A 22,523-nucleotide genomic window follows, 5' to 3' on the forward strand; every position below is an offset into this window, starting at 1 on the left:
TTGTCCTTTTTTTGTTCTTCTTATCAATGTCATATGTTTTCCTGATATCTTCGAATGAAACAACAGCATTGTTGAAAATGAAGTCGCCACTAAGCAGATTGTTTCGTATGCTTTTGAATAAATGTGGGACATCATAAATATAAATCAGTTCCTGTCCATTTTAATAAAATAAGGTTTTTCAGGCGTAACATGTAAATGCTTCACAACATTTCGATTACTAGCTCCCTCATCACAAACGTCTAATTTTGGCTCTAGGTTTGCATTTTGCAATAAAATAATTAGTTCCTGTAAGAGTCCCAATAAATCCGCATGTTTTACTCCTGAATTAGACATAAAATATGAAACAGGCAATTTCCAGTTACTGTAGATGCCTCTAATCATAAAAACAAGTGCATAATTTGCAGGAAGTGGTTTCCTTCCCCTATCACCCAAATCTACTAGACCTTCTACTAACTCGAGATCTTTTGCATATTCCAGATGACGCATTATCGACATCTCATCAAAAGATACTACACATGCCTTTTCTAAATAAGTTTGTGCCTCAAATTTCTTGCTAAGTTGACTAAAAAGGTTTTTGTTAAACCCTCGTAGAAATTTTGTGACGCCAATCCATCGTCTAATTGTGGACAGTCCAGATAATACGATACCCAATTTTCGCAAAAATTTATATGCTGCAGGAGATTTGTAAAACAACATCAGAGAGAGATTTTTCTCGATAGAATACCACGGACGTTTTTCGCTCTTGCACTGCATTGCAGCCAGTGCCCTGGAGTAATCAGATGGGAAGCAGAAACTGCTTAACACATGGGCAATATTATTTGAGCTCCTACAATGCAATAATCTATTCTTAACTTTTGACAAGTAGGATGTTTTGTTTTTCAGTTATCTGTTCATATTATGTATTTTCTGTTTCAGTTTATGCTTTCTAGGAGTATCCTCATCATCATGACGTAACATGCAAAGTTTTCTTTTAACTTGTCTCGCAGGCATTTCTATGGTTTCTTTCAGGTCTGGAAATGGTTCACACTTTTGTGGTGTTGCATTTGTTTCTACCAGAAGGTGACTAGCTGCACTGTATGTTCTCCTTGGAATGTTCCCTTTCAGTTCAGGTGATGACAAACTGTTCTTATCACTAGTTCCCTCACATACTGCCAAAGAACCAGTGTCAGATGTAAATTTTACAGGAACTGCTGTGTGTATAAGTCGTTGTTTCGTACTGTTCATGAATGACTTTTCATCAAAATGGACATCACACAGCAGTTTATTGTGCAGTTTTTCTGGGTCCATATCCATCAGTTTGACATTGCCCATAACAATAACTATCGATCAGAAAAATACGATATATGTATATACCATTAACACATTTTGTAGCTCAGTCTACATTAGCATGATAGAAAGGAATCTTTCATTAAGTATTTGCTAAGAGAGATCTTTGTGTGCAAACTTTTTTGGACTTTAGATATTATGATTAATTCTGGGATTGTGGTCCTATGGTGTTTTAAGCCTGGTCAACACTGAGCGAACTAAAACAGGAAAAACTGCATTCTCATATGTGTAGACGAATTTGAGCAAACGACATTCAGTAGTGTTTGGTTTGTAAACTTTACTCGGTGCCCACAGTGCCTCTGAAGTTCCCGCAAAAGTTAAGAAACACGTGATTTCTAATCTCTTCCGCGTGACATTACTTGCTTCGTAATTAGAACAAACATTGCCTATAATGTTGTTTCCTCTTTAGTGCTTAGCTTTTCACAGCGAGAAACAATTAAGCAGGGAAAGCATAACATCAATGTTTGCAAGAGTTTGCGTGATGAAATGCTGATTCTGTAGTGTTCAGTTCCATTCACCACTGCGAGACAATAACATTCAGTATTTTTCGGTACGCATTCGGTAGTGTTCGTTAGTGTTCAGCTGGCTGTCGGTTTTTGAGCAAAGCATCGAAAGAAGTTTGCCTCGTCTCCCCTTTGGCGTTACCAGAACGGAGAGTACTCGTCTTCTTGCGAACTGCTTTATGTTGCTGCTAGTAAATTTCCTCGTCAGGTGTAACAAGGAGCCAGCGAAAGGCGTCAACCGACATATGTGCAAAATTCTGAAATAAATCTAAAGAAAGCTGGAACTGCAAATCAGTGTTAAGTGCACTGGCACTACTTCCAAGCGTTTCACATCTACGTAACAAATTAAGCCACCAGCATATTTATTTTCCTACGCCACTTTGTTTGCTTTGTCAAAACCAGCGGGCAAAATAATCTTATCTCAATATCAAAGATTTACATCGTAGCTGTAACTAGATGTCTGCGCGGACAGGAAAAATGCCGCCGTCCGTATCTGCACAAGATCAGATTCCACATCTGCCAAGTTGCTTATCCGCATTCTCAGATATTAACGTTTTGTAAAGCAGTTTAACCCACCATTGCTCTGAAAAGATACTTGTGCCTGGCCTGAATTTTTGTCTGCACTTGGTTATGATGCGAATTAAGGCTTGACAGATTTCAGTGACAGTCATTTCAAATTTAAATTCTTTTACTTTGCATGTAACTTACCGTAAATGAAAATAAGAGTGGCACAAAACGATGAATTTTGGATTGTTGTTGAAAGGAGGCTGCAAACGCGGTAATATACAAGCGAAAGCGTGTTTTTCGAGCCTATTTTGGCGGTGTCAACTTTGAAGAGACACAGACGGCAAACCATAGTTATGTTAAAAATTTACTTTGTACAGTTTAAAGATAACTCGCAAATATTCGCAACAGACGTACGCTTTTATCTGCAACACAGTTATTACTGGGGATATCTGCACTCGCGTATACCTGTTACTATAGGTAGTGTTGTTTTCGAGTGAAAGCTGTGTGAGGATTATTAGCGCAGAGATAAAAAAAAATTAAAATAGGCAGCGTCTATAGTTTGCATTCTATGCTCGTTCTCTTCTATTCTCCTCCCTTCATTCCAGTATAAACGCTTGTTCACACGTATAAACGAATGACAGTGAACATTGGCGAATTATCTATGAATACTTATTTGCAGTTGTGTAAACGAGGTTTTTACACTTGTTCACTTCGTTCGTTCTAGTATATACCAGGACTTCGAGGGACCGATGACCTAGCAGTTAGATGACGGCTATTATTAATTTATTTCACTGTTGCTCTAGAGCCATTTTCAAGTACCAAGGGAAAGGTCTTGTAAGGTAACGCTTCTTAAATTGTTTACCAAATGTTACCACACTATGCTTTGCATTTTGTTATCCATATCTTATATTGGTTTCAGTTTTCACATTGCACACAAAAATGCCTCTACAGCCAAAATTACGATAGTGAAGTGAATAAACAGTTTAAAAAAGTCCAAATCGCAGCAAAGATTTCATTTAAAAATTAGATGATATGATTCTTGTATAGGAAGGGCTGCCACGTTATATCAGAATATAAGATCGACAAAATTAACTTAGCATCGAATGCTTAGGGCTCTTTATTAATTCTTACTCGTAACTAATTTATTGATTTACCTGAACTTAAAATCCACTCGCGTAACGTTTCTTTATCTTTGACGGGAAATTTGAACATTTTTAGTTCAGGGTTTGTTCGTCTACTCCTTCCACAGTTGATATACTCGCTGGCCCTCGGCATGACGACTCGATTCACTACCACCGGTATGTCAGAAACAGCTGCACTTCACAGACGCCAAATAGTGGAAAGCTGCCACATATTTCACAGAATGGAGTGCCATCTAGTGGTTGATTCCATAAGTAAGGGTGTGACGCTGTTGCCGCCTGGTGGCCGTTCCCTGACAAAGGTTGCCTGCTAGACCAGGGCCGGCCAAACGCTGCACAGTGTTCAGGCGTTTTTTTTTTCTTTTTTTTTTGTGGTGGTGCTGAAGTCTGATCAACTTCGTTGATTTTTACTTCTGTAGGGAATGGAAGGGGTAAAAATTTTCTCTTTATTTATTTATTCTTCTTTCAGCTTTAGTTTGGGCACACAGAAGGGTCATTTAACTCGCTGCTTTTGGTGTGTGTTTGAAAACATGTGTGTAGAAGTGCTAAAGGACAATATGTCCTTAAATTATGGAGAATTCCGTAGGGATATCATTTACGGAGGCTCAAATACTATCGCCTTCGGTACTTTATATTTGTGGTTGCGTAAAGGTTCTACCGCACCTACTGTGGTGAGTTGTGGTGTACTGTCACGTATCATGTCCAACTTCCGAAATAAGGTTCGTGCCTTCTCCTTGACCTTGTCTGAGAGGTAAGAGTTCAGACGTGCGGAAGTGCTGCGCATTTGCGCACGTGTGCGACAGCGACATCTGTTATTAGACATGTGACCTAAATGAACGGCGGCGGCTCCTCTTCCCTGTTTATGTGGTACAAGCAAGAGCGCAACATACCCAGTCTCGTTTACCCCTGGTGACCGTAACCTTAACAGAGAAGTACTGAGAAATGCCGGGTACTGTGAAAAAGCAAAGAACGGAAGATCTATGTTCTCAGTCGTTTCGATCAAGCATCAGTGATGAAAATCTCCCGCAACTGCTTGCGTTTGTCAATGGTGGTGGAGGTGGTTAGTGTTTAACGTCCGGTCGACAACGAGGTCATTAGAGACGGAGCGCAAGCTCGGGTTAGGGAAGGATTGGGAAGGAAATCGGCCGTGCCCTTTCAAAGAAACCATCCCGGCATTTGCCTGAAACGATTTAGGGAAATCACGGAAAACCTAAATCAGGATGGCTGGAGACGGGATTGAACCGTCGTCCTCACGAATGCGAGTACAGTGTGCTAACCACTGCGCCACCTCGCTCGGTGTGTTTGTCAATGAGCCGTGCTTTTGTGCAAGATATTAACTATATCATTTCTCATGACCAGTGATAAACGTATTTGGATTTATTCCTTTCATAATTAAAAATTATTGTTTACTAACTGTGCATTATTGCATCATTCTGCTCCATGTTACATTATTATCAGGAAAATTGGTCATTAAACCGATTGTTGTATACTTACATTTAGTGTCTTTTTTTTTAATGTGTGAAGGGCTACGCTCAGCTGAATTCGATAAAACATAACATTCATCTAATTGTCAGTTATTATGCAGATTTCAGACAGAAGTGATGAAAGATGTAGCAATAATGGTACAGGTCGTCATCGAGAGGTCTGCGGTTGTCATTCTGTTCAGAGGTCAGTGAGACAGAAATTATGTGGGTGTAACTGAGGGCACCGAGAATTAGTTGTAGGAAACCTTGCATTGGTTTAATGTTATTTGAAATCATGTTTAATACGCGAAATACCTTCCCATGGTTGGCTTGCAAGCTGTGGAAAGAGCACTAGAATTCGCCGGTACAGAGTACCTCAGCAAGTGGATAAAGCGACATCTGTGCGTAGAAACATGCACTACATGAACGCTGACGGCTGCGGCGTGCACGCTGTGACCCGGAAGTTGCACATGTGCAGGAGCACCGCACGCGTGCAGAATTTCTGGCCGGCCCTGTGCTAGACCAAGCGATTGGGCAACCTGTTTCTTACGTGATCTGGGCCTCCATGCTCTCCTGACCTCAAACCTCTTGACTTTCATTTATGGGGGCATTTGAAAGCTCTTGTCTACGCAACCCTGGTACCAAATGTAGAGACTCTTCGTGCTCGTATTGTGGACGGCTGTGATACAATACGCCATTCTCCAGGGCTGCATCAGCGCATCAGGGATCCCATGTGACGTAGGGTGGATGCATGTATCCTCGCTAACGGAGGACATTTTGAACATTTCCTGTAACAAAGTGTTTGAAGTCACGCTGGTACGTTCTGTTGCTGTGTGTTTCCATCCCACGATTAATGTGATTTGAAGAGATGTAATAAAATGAGGTCTAGTATGGAAAGTAAGCGTTTCTGGACACATGTCCAAATAACATATTTTCTTTCTTTGTGTGTGAGGAATGTTTCCTGAAAGTTTGGCCATACCTTTTTGTAACACCACATATATAAACAAAGATGATGTGACTTACCGAACGAAAGCGCTGGCAGGTCGATAGACACACAAACAAACACAAACATACACACAAAATTCAAGCTTTCACAACAAACTGTTGCCTCATCAGGAAAGAGGGAAGGAGAGGGAAAGACGAAAGGATGTGGGTTTTAAGGGAGAGGGTAAGGAGTCATTCCAATCCCAGGAATGGAAAGACTTACCTTGGGGGAAAAAAGGACGGGTATACTCTCGCACACACACACACACACACACACACATATCCATCCACACATATACAGACACAAGCAGACATTGTCTTTAAATATGTCTGCTTGTGTCTGTATATGTGTGGATGGATATGTGTGTGTGTGCGAGAGTATACCCGTCCTTTTTTCCCCCAAGGTAAGTCTTTCCGCTCCCGGGATTGGAATGACTCCTTACCCTCTCCCTTAAAACCCACATCCTTTCGTCTTTCCCTCTCCTTCCCTCTTTCCTGATGAGGCAACATTTTGTTGCGAAAGCTTGAATTTTGTGTGCATGTTTGTGTTTGTTTGTGTGTCTATCGACCTGCCAGCGCTTTCGTTCGGTAAGTCACATCATCTTTGTTTATATATATATATATATATATATATATATATATATATATATATATATATACTCCTGGAAATTGAAATAAGAACACCGTGAATTCATTGTCCCAGGAAGGGGAAACTTTATTGACACATTCCTGGGGTCAGATACATCACATGATCACACTGACAGAACCACAGGCACATAGACACAGGCAACAGAGCATGCACAATGTCGGCACTAGTACAGTGTATATCCACCTTTCGCAGCAATGCAGGCTGCTATTCTCCCATGGAGACGATCGTAGAGATGCTGGATGTAGTCCTGTGGAACGGCTTGCCATGCCATTTCCACCTGGCGCCTCAGTTGGACCAGCGTTTGTGCTGGACGTGCAGACCGTGTGAGACGACACTTCATCCAGTCCCAAACATGCTCAATGGGGGACAGATCCGGAGATCTTGCTGGCCAGGGTAGTTGACTTACACCTTCTAGAGCACGTTGGGTGGCACGGGATACATGCGGACGTGCATTGTCCTGTTGGAACAGCAAGTTCCCTTGCCGGTCTAGGAATGGTAGAACGATGGGTTCGATGACGGTTTGGATGTACCGTGCACTATTCAGTGTCCCCTCGACGATCACCAGTGGTGTACGGCCAGTGTAGGAGATCGCTCCCCACACCATGATGCCGGGTGTTGGCCGTGTGTGCCTCGGTCGTATGCAGTCCTGATTGTGGCGCTCACCTGCACGGCGCCAAACACACATACGACCATCATTGGCACCAAGGCAGAAGCGACTCTCATCGCTGAAGACGACACGTCTCCATTCGTCCCTCCATTCACGCCTGTCGCGACACCACTGGAGGCGGGCTGCACGATGTTGGGGCGTGAGCGGAAGACGGCCTAACGGTGTGCGGGACCGTAGCCCAGCTTCATGGAGACGGTTGCGAATGGTCCTCGCCGATACCCCAGGAGCAACAGTGTCCCTAATTTGCTGGGAAGTGGCGGTGCGGTCCCCTACGGCACTGCGTAGGATCCTACGGTCTTGGCGTGCATCCGTGCGTCGCTGCGGTCCGGTCCCAGGTCGACGGGCACGTGCACCTTCCGCCGACCACTGGCGACAACATCGATGTACTGTGGAGACCTCACGCCCCACGTGTTGAGCAATTCGGCGGTACGTCCACCCGGCCTTCCGCATGCCCACTATACGCCCTCGCTCAAAGTCCGTCAACTGCACATACGGTTCACGTCCACGCTGTCGCGGCATGCTACCAGTGTTAAAGACTGCGATGGAGCTCCGTATCCCACGGCAAACTGGCTGACACTGACGGCGGCGGTGCACAAATGCTGCGCAGCTAGCGCCATTCGACGGCCAACACCGCGGTTCCTGGTGTGTCCGCTGTGCTGTGCGTGTGATCATTGCTTGTACAGCCCTCTCGCAGTGTCCGGAGCAAGTATGGTGGGTCTGACACACTGGTGTCAATGTGTTCTTTTTTCCATAACCATCATTTGTTTTGTGTGTAAAAGTCAAATTGTATTTATTGTAGTATCCGTTATATATTTCCCTAGTTATTTCTGTATTAAGATGCATGATTTCCCCTTCTGTTGATTTCGATGTAAGAAGCCAAATATTTAACCACTTGTGATATGTATTAAGCGGTTGCACACTGTATTGTGAAAAGACTGGCATACAAGGAGCTACTGCACATATCAGAGACTTTTGAAATATTAGTGTTGTGTGATATCAGCTGTGACATATTCAGCTTGCACTGAGACTACAATAATTCACCAACAAGTGTGGGGTGAGAATTTAAATTTTATTATTGTATATAAAGGTAAAAGAGAACTGGTATATGTATGTTTTTGAAGAATATTGTAAACAAACCTTAAAAGTAAACAGTTCGACTGTAGTTTGGCACTCAGTGTCAATATTTAATGGACTGTGTAATAGATCTTTTAAGGGAAAAGAAAAATTATGTAAGGAACAAATACGCCGAATAACGGCAAAGAATTAATTTATTTACGTGTGATAGGTGTAGGAGAGATCTTCTCAGATAGTTTTTATTTCTTAAAACAAAAGACAAAAACTTTTATTTATTCTTCTTCTGTTCTGTACTAAGTCTGGAGAGGAACGTCCTAGCGTAATCTACCAGTCGCTGTACAACTATTTAGTTGATAAAATAGTTCATCATAAGTATTGGTGTTTAATTTAAAATGACAGTATACCGAACCTAATAGCTTCTGTCATTAACAATTTGCATTTGCGTTGTAATATTTCCAGAAATCAGTGTGAAGATAATTGATGAAATATAATGGTCATTAACTATCATTTTATTATAGGTCTCATATCATAATATGTGCCCTATCAGACCAGCAGCCGGTATCTATTAAATATCAAAGTCTGATGTTTTCTTGTCCAGTGACAGTAGAAATATAATTTGAGAGACCGTGATTCAAACCTGTAATAAGAATACTTATGTCATTACGCAACTAAGACAAGCTTTAAAGCCGAATACAAGATGCAAAAATAAATGTTTAAGGGAAAGGTACTGGGGGAGATATTCTCTTTACACAAAAATTTCCATTGGATTGGCAATTAAAATTAACTTTAAACAAACCAAATTTTCACAAGATGTGATGACAGGACATAACGCTGTGTTTCTTTTAATAGTTTTGTGTACAGTTAAATGCAAAAAATGAAAATATGAAAAAGTGGTTCATAGAGTTTCTAGTATTTATTAAATGCAAATTCCTTTTCGTAAAGCTCCTTGTAGAGCGTGTGAAATTCCCTTTCTGTATGACATAAAGACATATTTCGTTCCACACTTCTGTCTCCATACTCTAATATAAAAGCTGCCCCTCAAACCTGAAAATCATTTGAGCCTGGCGCAAGTCCCGCAACAAAACACTTGAGACAGCAATGGGATTTGAGATCATGCGACATGAGTTGACTTGTCGTGATGGACAGTGTGAATATACCATGACGTGACAGTGTCGTGATGGTTACTGTGAATTGGCGTTGACGCGAATAGGAAACTTAATAATGAAATGAAGATTAAGAAGATTCGGAAGCAGATAATGCAGTACTGTAACATCAGTGAGCTCTGCGAAAATAGATTAACTTCCGATGTTAGAAGAAAACGACACTGTAAAACTTCCTTCCCCATGAAACCTTGACGTGACGAGACAGTCAGTTGATGGCCTGTGTGAATGCCGCCACAATGTATTGTGGAATGTAAAAAGTTTTCGATGGTGTTGAGCTACTGTCTAGCAATCTTCTTTAAAAGAGTAAACTGCAATTTCTTGTGTATTACTTAATTACTCTTCTGTAATATCTATATTTCTTCTTTTATGCCATTATCAAGTACAATGCTAAACGTTATTAAATCATTATTGTCATACCTGTTACGGCAGTCCAAAATAGATATACAAGACCAATACATGTCTTTAAGATGTAACTGTCAAAGAATGTCTACCTTTGGCAGGTACTTCTTCAACACATGTGTTAATTTTGTTTATCTGTCTTGGACTGCCTTAACAGATATGACATAATAATGATCTCACAACTTTTAACATTGTACTTGATAATGCCATAAAAGCCGAATTGTTGATAGTACAGAAGATGGATATGGTAATACCCAGTCAAATCGTGATTACTCCTTCTTTCTTTTCTTTAAAAAATGTTTAGTGTTTTGTCGTGAAGTTCCGTTTCGTCCCTTTCTAATTATGAATCGGCTGATATTGGCTTCCAGACTCGGTGGTTGGAGGATGTGTATATAAGTTTTCGTTGTCTCTGGAATGAGACATAAATTCCTTTTTGGATGAATGAGAATGATATCGGTTTCCAGTGGTAGGAATAAACATGTTCACTGCACATTACATTACATTAATACTTGATCCATAGATCATGAATACAGCATTTCGTAAAGATGTGGAACTACTTGGTTTAACATAGGCTTTCATTACACAATTTTTTTTTTAAACCTCATTCGCGTGGACGAACGGCTGGCGTCACACAACTAAGAAAGTGAAACTTCCTGGCAGATTAAAACTGTGCCCGACCGAGACTCGACTAAAAAAGTGTCGTATTTTTGGTCGATATAATCTTTCGACATTCGAAAATATCGATCGGTCGATTGTGCATATTGAGGCATGTGCTTGGTGTTTGTGTTTGTGTAAGGCGGTAAGATGATTGATGTCCAGTAACACACGTATAGAGAGTTGATCAAGAAAGAAGCAAACCTTTGACTTTTATTGCTTGTTAATAATAAGAATTGTCCAGAACACAATTAGTATTGCGTGTGTAGTGAAAACAGTGCCTATCTTAGTGTCTGATAATGAACGCGAGAAATGTGTTTCTAGTTTCCTTCTTAATCACTGCAGTTGCATTTTATTTACACGAGTACCATTTATCTACATTAGTCAATGTTTTCAAGTTTTCGCCTTATTTGAATAGCGTCATGATAAGTGTTCATAATGTGTTACTAACTTGGTTTGGAAATGTTAGGAGTCAAGAAGATTTAGGCGTCAAAAACAAGCTGAAATCTACGACGTTATTTACTCCTGAGGATCTGAAGAAATTTAATGGTGAACGTGGTTTATATTTATCAATTATGGGCAAAGTTTATGATGTAGGAAAAGAGAACAAGCATTATAAGGCCGGTGCAGACTATCACTTTTTCACAGGTAAATGTTCAGTGTGTAATTATTCCAGTCGGTGACGAGAAGGTAAGGGCAGCATTAAGATCCATATTGCAGTTTCTTGTATCGATGTACAAACACGCTACAGCACTAGTCTTAGCCTAAGTATTTTTGTGATTGTCAACAATGTAATATACCAACAGCTGTCTTACATTGCCTGTTCGACTGTGATGGCAAAAAAATGTAAGATGTTACTGTTATGAAATAGCAATTTTGCCAGCATTGGCTTTTGTTTAATATTATTGTATCACTAGTCTTTACCCTGCGCATCGTCCACATACATGTTAGACACATATCTTCAATACACCTCCTCCTGCCATTAAACCACCTTCTGCTTCATCCTCCATATGCCCTGCTACATTGTCCAACCACCTCTTCTCTGTATCTCCAACCCCCCCCCCCCCCACCCCTCTCCCTCAGTCTCTTCATTTCCTCCACCCCCTTGCTCCGATCATATCTTCTCCCTGTATCCTCTGTTGATAACCTCCTCCCCCTCACTGTTTCCACCTCTATCTCCCCATCTTCCTTTTCCACCTGCCCTCTTCCCCTCTACACCTTCCATCTCCTCATGCATTCCCCTCCCCTCTCCTCTCTCCATTCATTTCAGCCTCCCTTCTGCTCTGTCTGTCCCCTCCTCTGCCTTTCTCAACCTGTTCCCAGCCACGCTCATCAACACATGTAGTCCCTGCAATACAGTTCAATAAAGTAGGCCAACTCTATTCCCACAATACGCTTGTCGTAGGGCAGGCTGCACATGAAAATCATTTATTTTGCCTCTGAAGAACAGGCTGTCATTTAAGCTGGTTGATAAAGCAGGCTGTGATACTACAATTCAACATTCATGTCGTATTGGGCAGCATACATGTTGAAGCCCCTTACTTGTAGGTTGCCCTGCAAAAAAGTTGATTGGCAGGCCGATGATGATCCCACACAGCATGCCGGTCGGGCAAGCAGCCTTTGCCAGGGGTTTGGAAAAACATGGTTTTGGCCATATCTCTGCTGCTATTGGAGCTAGGAGGTTTTAAACCCAACACTTCTGATCCTTTGAGGCCTACAGTTTCTGTGCTAAACTTGTTTGAAACCAATCTAGGGGTTTGGGAGAAGATACTTTACTTACACATGTGCACTCTGCTTTTTTTAAAATTGCTCTAAGATCTTTGGACACAACTTTATAGCAAAACAACAACCACCATAGGCCTAATTTTATTAAATATTTGTATTCATGTGTATTAACAAAGAGAAATGAGTGTCTGTCTAAACATTTGAGAATGCTTTTAATTCTTTATGTTAAAGTTGCTGTAATAGACGGCACAAAATTACTTTATTGTCTGTGTTGTATGAAAATTCTCAGACCTTTAGCAGTTATGTGGTTAGTTATGAGGAAGTATTTCCTTATAACAAAAAGGCCTAGTAGGAAAATTAGCAAGTTTTTACTTGAGAAGATATCAGATGTGTGCCAAATCTGGCAAGTGCACAAATATTAAGTTTTGAAACTTTACGAAATGTAAAAAGGTAGCTACCTCCAACTGCACAGGTAATTCACAACTGTTGTAAGACATGCCGAACTCTTCCAATCGTATAACTAGCCTATGTGCCACTACCCGTAAGAACTGAAATGATAATCTACACAAGTTTAGTAAAGTGGAAGGCAGGGTTCAGCCAGTTGATAGCATACACAGAACTGCAGTTTGTCTGTAAAAGGAGATTGCTTACAAAACTCTTAATTAGGGCTTACGGTTGTTACTGGATTACTGGTCAGGTTTGAAGTCCATGTAAAGAGGAACTATCAGATGAAACTGACCATAGGATTAGATGACAGCAATGTTAATAATCAGAGGCTTGTTTGAGTTGTAAGAGAAAGTTACAGGAACACAAGAAAATCTTCTGCACCCTATATCCCGAATGTTGCTTTGAAAATTCTAAAAACTGGCTTTTGGGGAAGAAATTATATTTTTTGGCTCCTGGTCCTCCAGTACTGCACCCTTTTTATTAAGCCCATGAAGAAAATATCTGGGTCAGTGGAAGCGTTCAATTCCACCCATCGGCGTTGACCCGTGACGTAAGGCTGTTGTGGTGTGTGACATCACAATGGCGCAGAATTTAGTTTGTGAGAGTGGCGTGTCTTTAGGTGTCATTTTGATGTGATCGGTGGTGCTCTCTGGTGGTGTGTTTATGTGTTGTGTGTTAGGTGATGTTTTTGGTTTACTTTGCGTGTGTGGTGTGTTTATAGGTGGCGTATTGTTGCGGTTGGTGGTTCTCTCTAGTGGTGTGTTTATGGGTAGCATGTTATGTGGTGTATGGGGTTCATTTGCATGGTAGCATTTCACGTGTGTGGTATCAGTAGTGACTGTGCTTTCAGCGGAATATTTTTCAGTGAGTTAATGATTTTGGTTTTGTTATGTCGACATTATTGTAGTTTTTTCTGTTTGTCGTGTGTGAACTTTGGTAAATTGCGTTGTTTGTCTTTGGGCTGACAAGGTCAACAGTTTTCGGTTGTCGGCGATGGTGGGGGACAGTGCGTTGTCTCTAATAAAATTTCGTCAACTATTCGGATTTTTGGATGAAGTCATGCAGTGTTCAGTGTGTCACAAAGAAATGAGGCTTACTAAAGTTCCGGCGTCTCGGACCAGGGACGGCTGTATGTGGAGATGTCGTAAGGATAACAGGTCAAGTGAAGATGTCAGTCCATGGGTGAGGGAGGGGGTCAGGGGTGAATAGTTTGTAGTATATTAGACCTAACTAGGTGTATTGAAAGTAATGATGCTGTTGTTCAGTTTTGACCACTTGTGTCACCATCGATAATTTTTTTTCCCAATGGAGGTATGGTGAGAAACTGATCTGTAACATAGTGCAAGGTCTGGGTTAAGTTGGGAGGTAAGATAAGTAGTATTGTTGTGGATTAGTGAAGCCAGAGTATTCTTCATCGTAACAATTAGGATTACTAATAATCCCACACAAAACCTTATCATAGGAGTCCTATTAGTTTACTGGTTTTCGTTTTGGTAACAGTTTCATGCTGTTGCCGATATCATTCATGATAAAACTATCTCGTCAACATAGGCTCTAGTAGCACACTTTTAAGAATGAGCACTTACTCATCTTTGCTACTGTGAAACACACCTAATCTATCTCATAGCTCATAAGGTATGCATTTTAGAGCCTGCATTTACTAGCCTCTTTTTTTGTTTTGGTGTAAGGAATGCGTTCTGAAAGTCTGTAAAGGGAAATTAATTTTTTTTACCAGTGTGTTACAAGTTGGAACACAAAAGTTTACCTTAACATGAAAGTGGCAGAATTGTAACACAGAATATTACCATTTACCATCTGGAAGCAGATCTCTTTCACTAGTTCGGAATGCAACACTTCTTGCGGTGCAAGAGTGGGTTAGGTTGGAGGAAACAGCACATAAAGAAAATTCTTCCAAACACCAGGCTAAGGGTAGCACCAGCCAGGATGAAACGTATTGCATTATGTGTCATTGTCATTTGCATGACCCATGTTCTTAGATGGCATTTTTGCCTGGTCCTTCAAAGTTCCCATTATTTCCAAGCTTCCTCCAATTAGTTAACTGGATTTAAACTTTGAAAATAAGCTAGTGAATCGTGGAACTTTTTTCCCGTCCATCATCTTGCTGCTGCACACAGTGGTGGGAGGGTCAAAAGATGTCTACCACAATGAAGCAAATAGTACAACATGAAAATTAAGGGAAGTACTTGAGAAGAAACCGCATGTTAACTTCTGCATGACAACATTTAAAGAAGGCACAGTATGAGAGTCTCAGAAATTGATGTTTTGATTAATATTGAGTGTTCAGATGGAATGCATTTCACATATAATTGACTACACGTGAATTACTGAGGGTAAATGAAAAAGACAAGTTTCGAATTTGTATTGTAGCAATCACAGTAGAAGGAACATGGAGTAATCAAAAATAAATAAAATAGTGTGAGAGTTTCTATGAGAACTAGGCACAACAGCAGTGCAATAAGCATGAGATGCAGCTTCCAGCAACCAACATCTGCTTTTATAAACAGCACACAGTATAAAAGAAACTTCAGACCACATTGTAGAAGAGTTGAAGACCCACAAGAATAACGAAAACACCAGCTTCCAGATTTAATGATATTTGGCAAACTTGAAGAATGGGCATCACCTGTCAATCTTGACCCCTGAAGCCATCAAGATGGGGGACACCCCAATTGCAAGCTTCTACAATTTGGTGACCATGACGTCACTCATCACACACAGGTATAGACATAAATAATACAAAAAATATTTAATTGTAGAAATAACATGAAACTAATAGGACAGTGTGGAATTAGGTGGTCTGGACAGAGGCAGAATAAATATGCTGTAGTCTCAATAATGAAGAAATATCAAAACAGTATTAACACCAAAATCAAGTACACGAAATCCTCAGTAATCAACAAAACCACAATACAGGATATTCCATTTATCTGATGACTGCACATGCAGAGTTCTGTTTGCCAACTGCCGCAGCCATGCGGGCCAGTTGTATGAGCCCCATGTCTCTCTGTTAATAGCATACTATGCACCTTTTTGGCCAGTGTTATTTGAACAGTGAAATAGACATCATGAGTGTAACAGTTAAGTCTGTGAATACAACAATGGCAAAACCAGATGATTCTATTTGAAAATGAGTGTTTATTTGTGATTTGTATGCGCATACAGAGCCCATATGTATTGTCCAGAAACAGAAATTTCCAGATGTACAAATTCTGAGTCTTGATGCAATTCACAAATTAGTGAATAAAATTTCATGAAATGGTAACTGTTCATGAGAAGGAGCACTGCAAATTTCTTGTACCTCTGTATAAAGAGCTGCTGAGTTACCTGGGCTGAGAACCTATAAAGTAAGAGCAATGCAAGAACTTAAAGCTGGTAATCCCACACACAGGGCTAGGTTTTGCAAATAGATTTTGCAACAAGTGCTTCATGATAAAATGGATCCTTTCCTAATTCTGTTTTCAGACGATGTTTGGTTCTATTTACACAGGCATGTTAATTCCCAAAACTGTTGATGTTGGAGCGCTGATAGACCTATACTGTTTCAAGAGGAACCCCTTTGTGATCGGAAAATAGGAGTGTGGTGTACAGTTAGTGGTTACAGAATAAGAAGCTCAATTTGTTTTGATAACACTGTTAAACAGTGAAAGATACATGCTAAACATTTTGCAATCGCTTTTTAGTTAATTAATTGAATGAGAGAGACCTAACCTTTGCATTTGTTCAACAGTATTCGGCAAGGACTCATGTGACCAATGTTTCTTTGCATGCAATTCATGATGTGCTATGACAGAGTTAACCTGATGCAATTTCCATTTGAAAAAGGGTAAAGTGTATGCAACCAACTCACACATGTTGCAGGATCTTAAGGATAATATCTGCAAGTCAATTATTTCCATTCCTACAATTACATCATGTCAGGAATTTCTTGAATAGAGTTCAGAAATTCATGAAAAATAATGACAGGTTCCAGTATCTCTTTGCATGACATGGGTGAGTATAAAAAATTATTTACAGTTATTTTAAATTCCATACTTTGGTAGTACACGGACAGCACAGCATTTGATTTGTGAGGCAATGGAGCACTTGCTGCCCACCATCTATGATCCCATGCATATGGTCATCAGATAAATGGAGAAAAAAATCAGACATTTCACTCAACCTGTATAGTTCAAACAGAATCCTCAATATTGCAAAACCACACACAATTAAAAAATTCCAGCATCTAAAATTTCCCTCTATCTATATGACATTTGTTAGAAAAGTATACGACCTCTTTCTTTTGCGAACACCTGATGGATTTTAATCTATAGTGCTTGCATGAGTCGACTTTAAGCATTCATGTGGATGCATGAATTTTTTCCTGCCTGTTGATAGCACCAATACTGGCAAGCAGCAGTTGAGTGATGTAGTGTGTAATGCTCATTGGTTCTTCATCGCTAGGGGAATGATGGAATGACTGGTGCAGCACTACTGCATCAAATTTTGCCAGAAACTGACCAACAACCAGGTGGAAACCATTCGGAAGATTCAGACGGCTTTCGGTGACAATGCTGTAAGCGCCATAGAGATTAAGGAGTGATACAGTTGATTTAAAGACAGCTTCATATTGGTGGAGAGCGAACCATGCTCTGGTCTGCCACCAACATACCAAAATGACCAGGTCATTGCCGATGAGATTGTTGTGGTGATGCGGGACAGTCGTGTAACTATCAGAGAAATTGTGGAAGAGGTGGGCATCATAACTTTTTTGGCACATTTCATTGTGACCAAAGTTTTAGCCATGAAGAGAGTGTCAGCAGCACAATTTGTGCCGAAACCGTGGACGGCAGAGCAAAAGCAACTTAGTATTGAAGTCTCTCAGGACTTGCTGGACTCCACAAAAAATGACCCCGACTTTGTGAACATCATAATTACTGATGACGAATCCTGGGTATACGAGCATGACCTGGAAACCAAATCTCAGTCATCACAGGGAAAGCATTCGTCGTCACCAAGGCCAAAGAAGGCCCGCCAAGTGCACAGCAATGTCAAAATGATGCTGACTGCTTTCTTTGACACCCTCAGTGTGGTACACCACGAGTACACACCATAGGGTCAAAAAGTCACCAAAGATTGCTACAGGGATGTCTTCTGTCACCTATGTGACTGTGTGTGACACAAGAGAGGACTTGTGGCCAACAGAAAATTGGCACCTCTATTACGATAATGCTCCAGCACATTCCTCCCATATGATTCAGACTTTTTTGGTAAAAAAACCAGTTCCCTGTGCTTCAGCAGGCTGTTTACTCTGCTGATATAGCCTCCTGTGACTTCTGGCTGTTCCCCAAGCTCAAGAGACCATTGAAAAGAATGCAATATTAGACAAGAGAGGACATTATTGCAACAATGACAACCGAGCTAAACTCTATTCTGAAAGAGGCTTTTTTGGCATGCTTCCAACAATGGTTGTACTGGGAGAAGTGTGTGGAGTCCCAAATAAATTACTTTGAGGGTGATTAGGTGTCCAACACTCCAGGCATTCCAGTTTTTTTCCTGGCCAAAGGTCAAATACTTTTGTAACAGACCTTGTATAGCTAAAATGAATTCTGCAGTACCACAAAACCAAAACTCGTCCATATAACTAATACTGAAAAGCTAACCTCACCAACGTAGGTAAAACAAGCTCTACAATACCTACCAATTAGTGTTGACATAATTACCAACAATGAACAACACAACTAAAAAAATCATAAATTTTGTTATACAAGAAATAAAGAATTATACACATAAATAGACATACTATGCATGCTACAATAAAAGGCAATAAAAACCTACTTACCAATCAAAGTTAGCAGACACATAAATCTAGCAATCTCAATGATAGAAAAACTAGTGTGTCATCAACACCACCTCTGCACCACCCAGGGGACTCACAACACTTTTGTGAGTATGTGTGTGACAAGCACAAGACCCCAAGCAATTGAAGCATTTTCTTTTTTTCTTATGCTGCAGTCTTCCATCTCCAACTATCCTTACTTCTCTTTCTTTCTCTCGTGACAGCTTCCCTAGGTTCTGCCTTCTTTCATCAACATCTTCATTTATTTCCCTTACACCATTTTTCACCTGAAGTAATTTTGGACTCTGTTTGAGTTTGACTTACATTTTCAAAATTTTTTCTGTGGTGTTGACCGACTGGGGAAGAATGCCTTACATAGTGCCTCCTGCGTACAATGTTGACAAACCTCTATGCACAATAAATGCATGGACTCATATATGCACGCAAAAGCCAATGTGGTAGCCAATCCAACGTGATGGGGCTGTTATGTACTCTTTCTGTAGAACTCCCTGATGACACAGGGATCACACTTCAGATGCCTGAGATGCCAGCTTCCCCCGCATGCCAAGGAGTAGGTGCCCACCTTCCTGGGCTGGATGTGTCTGGTGACCTTGGCTGTGGCTGGATGGTGCTCATGTGAAGAGTCCATGATTGTTGTAAGTGGCATTAGGACTGCTGTTTTGCACATGAAACTTATCAAATTCAACCTACACAAGGGCCTTCCGGATTCGGCCCTCGTAACAGACAGATCTAGATATTTCAACATGGACAGCTACAATCTACTGCTTTCTGCACTCTTGCTACCCCATGGGAAGAGGAACAGGCCAGATATCTGGGAGTAAAACTAGTTACTCAATACCTGGTGTTTACTAGAATAGGTAGTGATACTTCTATGGTGACTAAACCATTGTTTTTTGTGGAACACATAGAAGACAAATTTGGAGAAGTTGACTAATTGGGAAAATTGTGCAAGGCTTCCTGTGCTCCACATTCTTCAGGCATGTGAATGAGTGGGTGACATACCAGTTACTATTGTACCATATAAATCTTTGAACATGGCCCAAGGAATTGAACTAATCTTGAACATCGAAATGTGTGTTTTGTCTAGCACATACAAAAAAAGCTCCCAGGATGACCATACAGGGGCAGTCATCTTAGCCTATGTGGGAAATGCCCTTCCAGAAAAAGTTAAATTTATGGTGTGTGTGGGTGTGACATGAAACTTCACCCTGCCACGCGTGACATTTATGCTTTGGCTGTATGTCATCCCACTGCAAGAAGAGCCAAAGTGCAGAAACTGCAGATGATGACTCCATGAGGGTCATCCTTGCGAACAGCCTCTTTTGTGTAACTGTACTTAACTCTATCCTCCACATTCACCGATTTGTCCACTATGTAAAAAAGCAAAGAAAATGCTGCACTGTAAATCATTGACTGTTAGTTATACAGTGAGGCAAGGAAAAATTATAAATGCCTGCATTCTCGTGACATGATGGCCAATTATGCAAAAGTTACTGCTTTCACCCTCCCCATGAACCATAGACCTTGCCGTTGGTGGGGAGGCTTGCGTGCCTCAGAGACACAGATAGCCGTACCGTAGGTGCAACCACAACGGAGGGGTATCTGTTGAGAGGCCAGACAAACGTATGGTTCCTGAAGAGGGGCAGCAGCCTTTTCAGTAGTTGCAGGGGCAACGGTCTGGATGATTGACTGATCTGGCCTTGTAACATTAACCAAAACGGCCTTGCTGTGCTGGTACTGCGAACGGCTGAAAGCAAGGGGAAACTACAGCTGTAATTTTTCCCGAGGGCATGCAGCTTTACTGTATGGATAAATGATGATGGCGTCCTCTTGGGTAAAATATTCCGGAGGTAAAATAGTCCCAAATTCGGATCTCCGGGCGGGGACTACTCAGGAGGATGTCATTATCAGGAGAAAGAAAACTGGCGTTCTACGGGTCGGAGCATGGAATGTCAGATCTCTTAATCGGGCAGGTAGATTAGAAAATTTAAAAAGGGAAATGGATAGGTTAAAGTTAGATATAGTGGGAATTAGCGAAGTTCGGTGGCAGGAGGAACAAGACTTTTGGTCAGGTGAATACAGGGTTATAAATACAAAATCAAATAGGGGTAATGCAGGAGTAGGTTTAATAATGAATAAAAAAATAGGAGTTCGGGTAAGCTACTACAAACAACATAGTGAACGCATTATTGTGGCCAAGATAGACACGAAGCCCACGCCTACAACAGTAGTGCAAGTCTATATGCCAACTAGCTCTGCAGATGACGAAGAAATTGATGAAATGTATGATGAGATAAAAGAAATTATTCAGGTAGTGAAGGGAGATGAAAATTTAATAGCCATGGGTGATTGGAATTCGAGAGTAGGAAAAGGGAGAGAAGGAAACATAGTAGGTGTATATGGATTGGGGCTAAGAAATGAAAGAGGAAACCGCCTGGTAGAATTTTGCGCAGAGCATAACTTAATCATAGCTAACACTTTGTTCAAGAATCATTGAAGAAGGTTGTATACATGGAAGAACCCTGGAGATACTAGAAGATATCAGATAGATTATATAATGGTAAGACAGAGATTTAGGAACCAGGTTTTAAATTGTAAGACATTTCCAGGGGCAGATGTGGACTCTGACCACAATCTATTGGTTATGAACTGTAGATTAAAACTGAAGAAACTACAAAAAGGTGGGAATTTAAGGAGATGGGACCTGGATAAACTGAAAGAACCAGAGGTTGTAGAGAGTTTCAGGAAGAGCATAAAGGAACAATTGACAAGAATGGGGGAAAGAAATACAGTAGAAGAAGAATGGATAGCTTTGAGGAATGAAGTGGTGAAGGCAGCAGAGTATAAAGTAGGTAAAAAGACGAGGGCTAGTAGAAAGCCTTGAGCGACAGAAGAAATACTGAATTTAATTGATGAAAGCAGAAAATATAAAAATGCAGTAAATGAATCAGGCAAAAAGGAATACAAACGTCTCAAAAATGAGATCGACAGGAAGTGCAAAATGGCTAAGCAGGCATGGCTAGAGGACAAATGTAAGGATGTAGAGGCTTACCTCACTAGGGGTAAGATAGATACTGCCTACAGGAAAATTAAAGAGACCTTTGGAGAAAAGAGAACCACTTGTATGAATATCAATGGCTCAGGTGGAAACCCAGTTCTAAGCAAAGAAGGGAAAGCAGAAAGGTGGAAGGAGTATATAGAGGGACTATACAAGGGCGATGTTCTTGAGGACAATATTATGGAAATGGAAGAGAATGTAGATGAAGAGGAAATGGGAGATATGATACTGCGTGAAGAATTTGATAGAGCACTGAAAGACCCAAGTCGAAACAAGGCCCCCGGAGTAGACAACATTCCATTAGAACTACTGAAAGCCTTGGGAGAGCCAGTCCTGACAAAACTTTACCATCTGGTGAGCAAAATGTATGAGACAGGCGAAATACCCTCAGACTTCAAGAAGAATATAATAATTCCAATCCCAAAGAAAGAATATAATAATTCCAATCCCAAAGAAAGCAGGCATTGACAGATGTGAAAATTACTGAACTGTCAGTTTAATAAGTCACAGCTGCAAAATACTAACGCGAATTCTGTACAGACGAATGGAAAAACTGGTAGAAGCCGACCTCGGGGAAGATCAGTTTGGATTCCGTAGAAATATGGGAACACGTGAGGCAATACTGACCCTACAGCTTATCTTAGAAGCTAGATTAAGAAAAGGCAAACCTACGTTTCTAGCATTTGTAGACTTGGAGAAAACTTTTGACATTGTTGACTGGAATAATCTCTTTCAAATTCTGAAGGCAGCAGGGATAAAATACAGGGAGTGAAAGGCTATTTACAATTTGTACAGAAACCAGATGGCAGTTATAAGAGTCGAGAGACATGAAAGGGAAGCAGTGGTTGGGAAGGGAGTGAGACAGGGTTGTAGCCTCTCCCCGATGTTATTCAATCTGTATATTGAGC

At 40.8% G+C, this 22,523-nt stretch overlaps 1 protein-coding gene across 2 annotated transcripts in view; it reads left to right on the forward strand.

The window, feature by feature from the left end:
- Positions 1-10,643: 10,643 nt before the first annotated feature.
- LOC126263125 (neuferricin) overlaps positions 10,644-22,523 on the forward strand; it is a 54,019-nt gene continuing 42,139 nt past the window's right edge. For both annotated transcript variants that reach the window (XM_049960143.1, XM_049960141.1), the window contains exon 1: positions 10,644-11,176. Coding sequence is in view for 1 of the 2 variants with exons in the window: in XM_049960141.1 (XP_049816098.1) it covers positions 10,828-11,176 (349 nt within the window). In the remaining variant the exon portion in view is untranslated. The remainder of the gene's footprint in view (positions 11,177-22,523) is intronic.

The sequence above is a fragment of the Schistocerca nitens genome, chromosome 6 (assembly GCF_023898315.1).
Source record: "Schistocerca nitens isolate TAMUIC-IGC-003100 chromosome 6, iqSchNite1.1, whole genome shotgun sequence".
In the NCBI taxonomy this organism is placed as follows: domain Eukaryota; kingdom Metazoa; phylum Arthropoda; class Insecta; order Orthoptera; family Acrididae; genus Schistocerca; species Schistocerca nitens.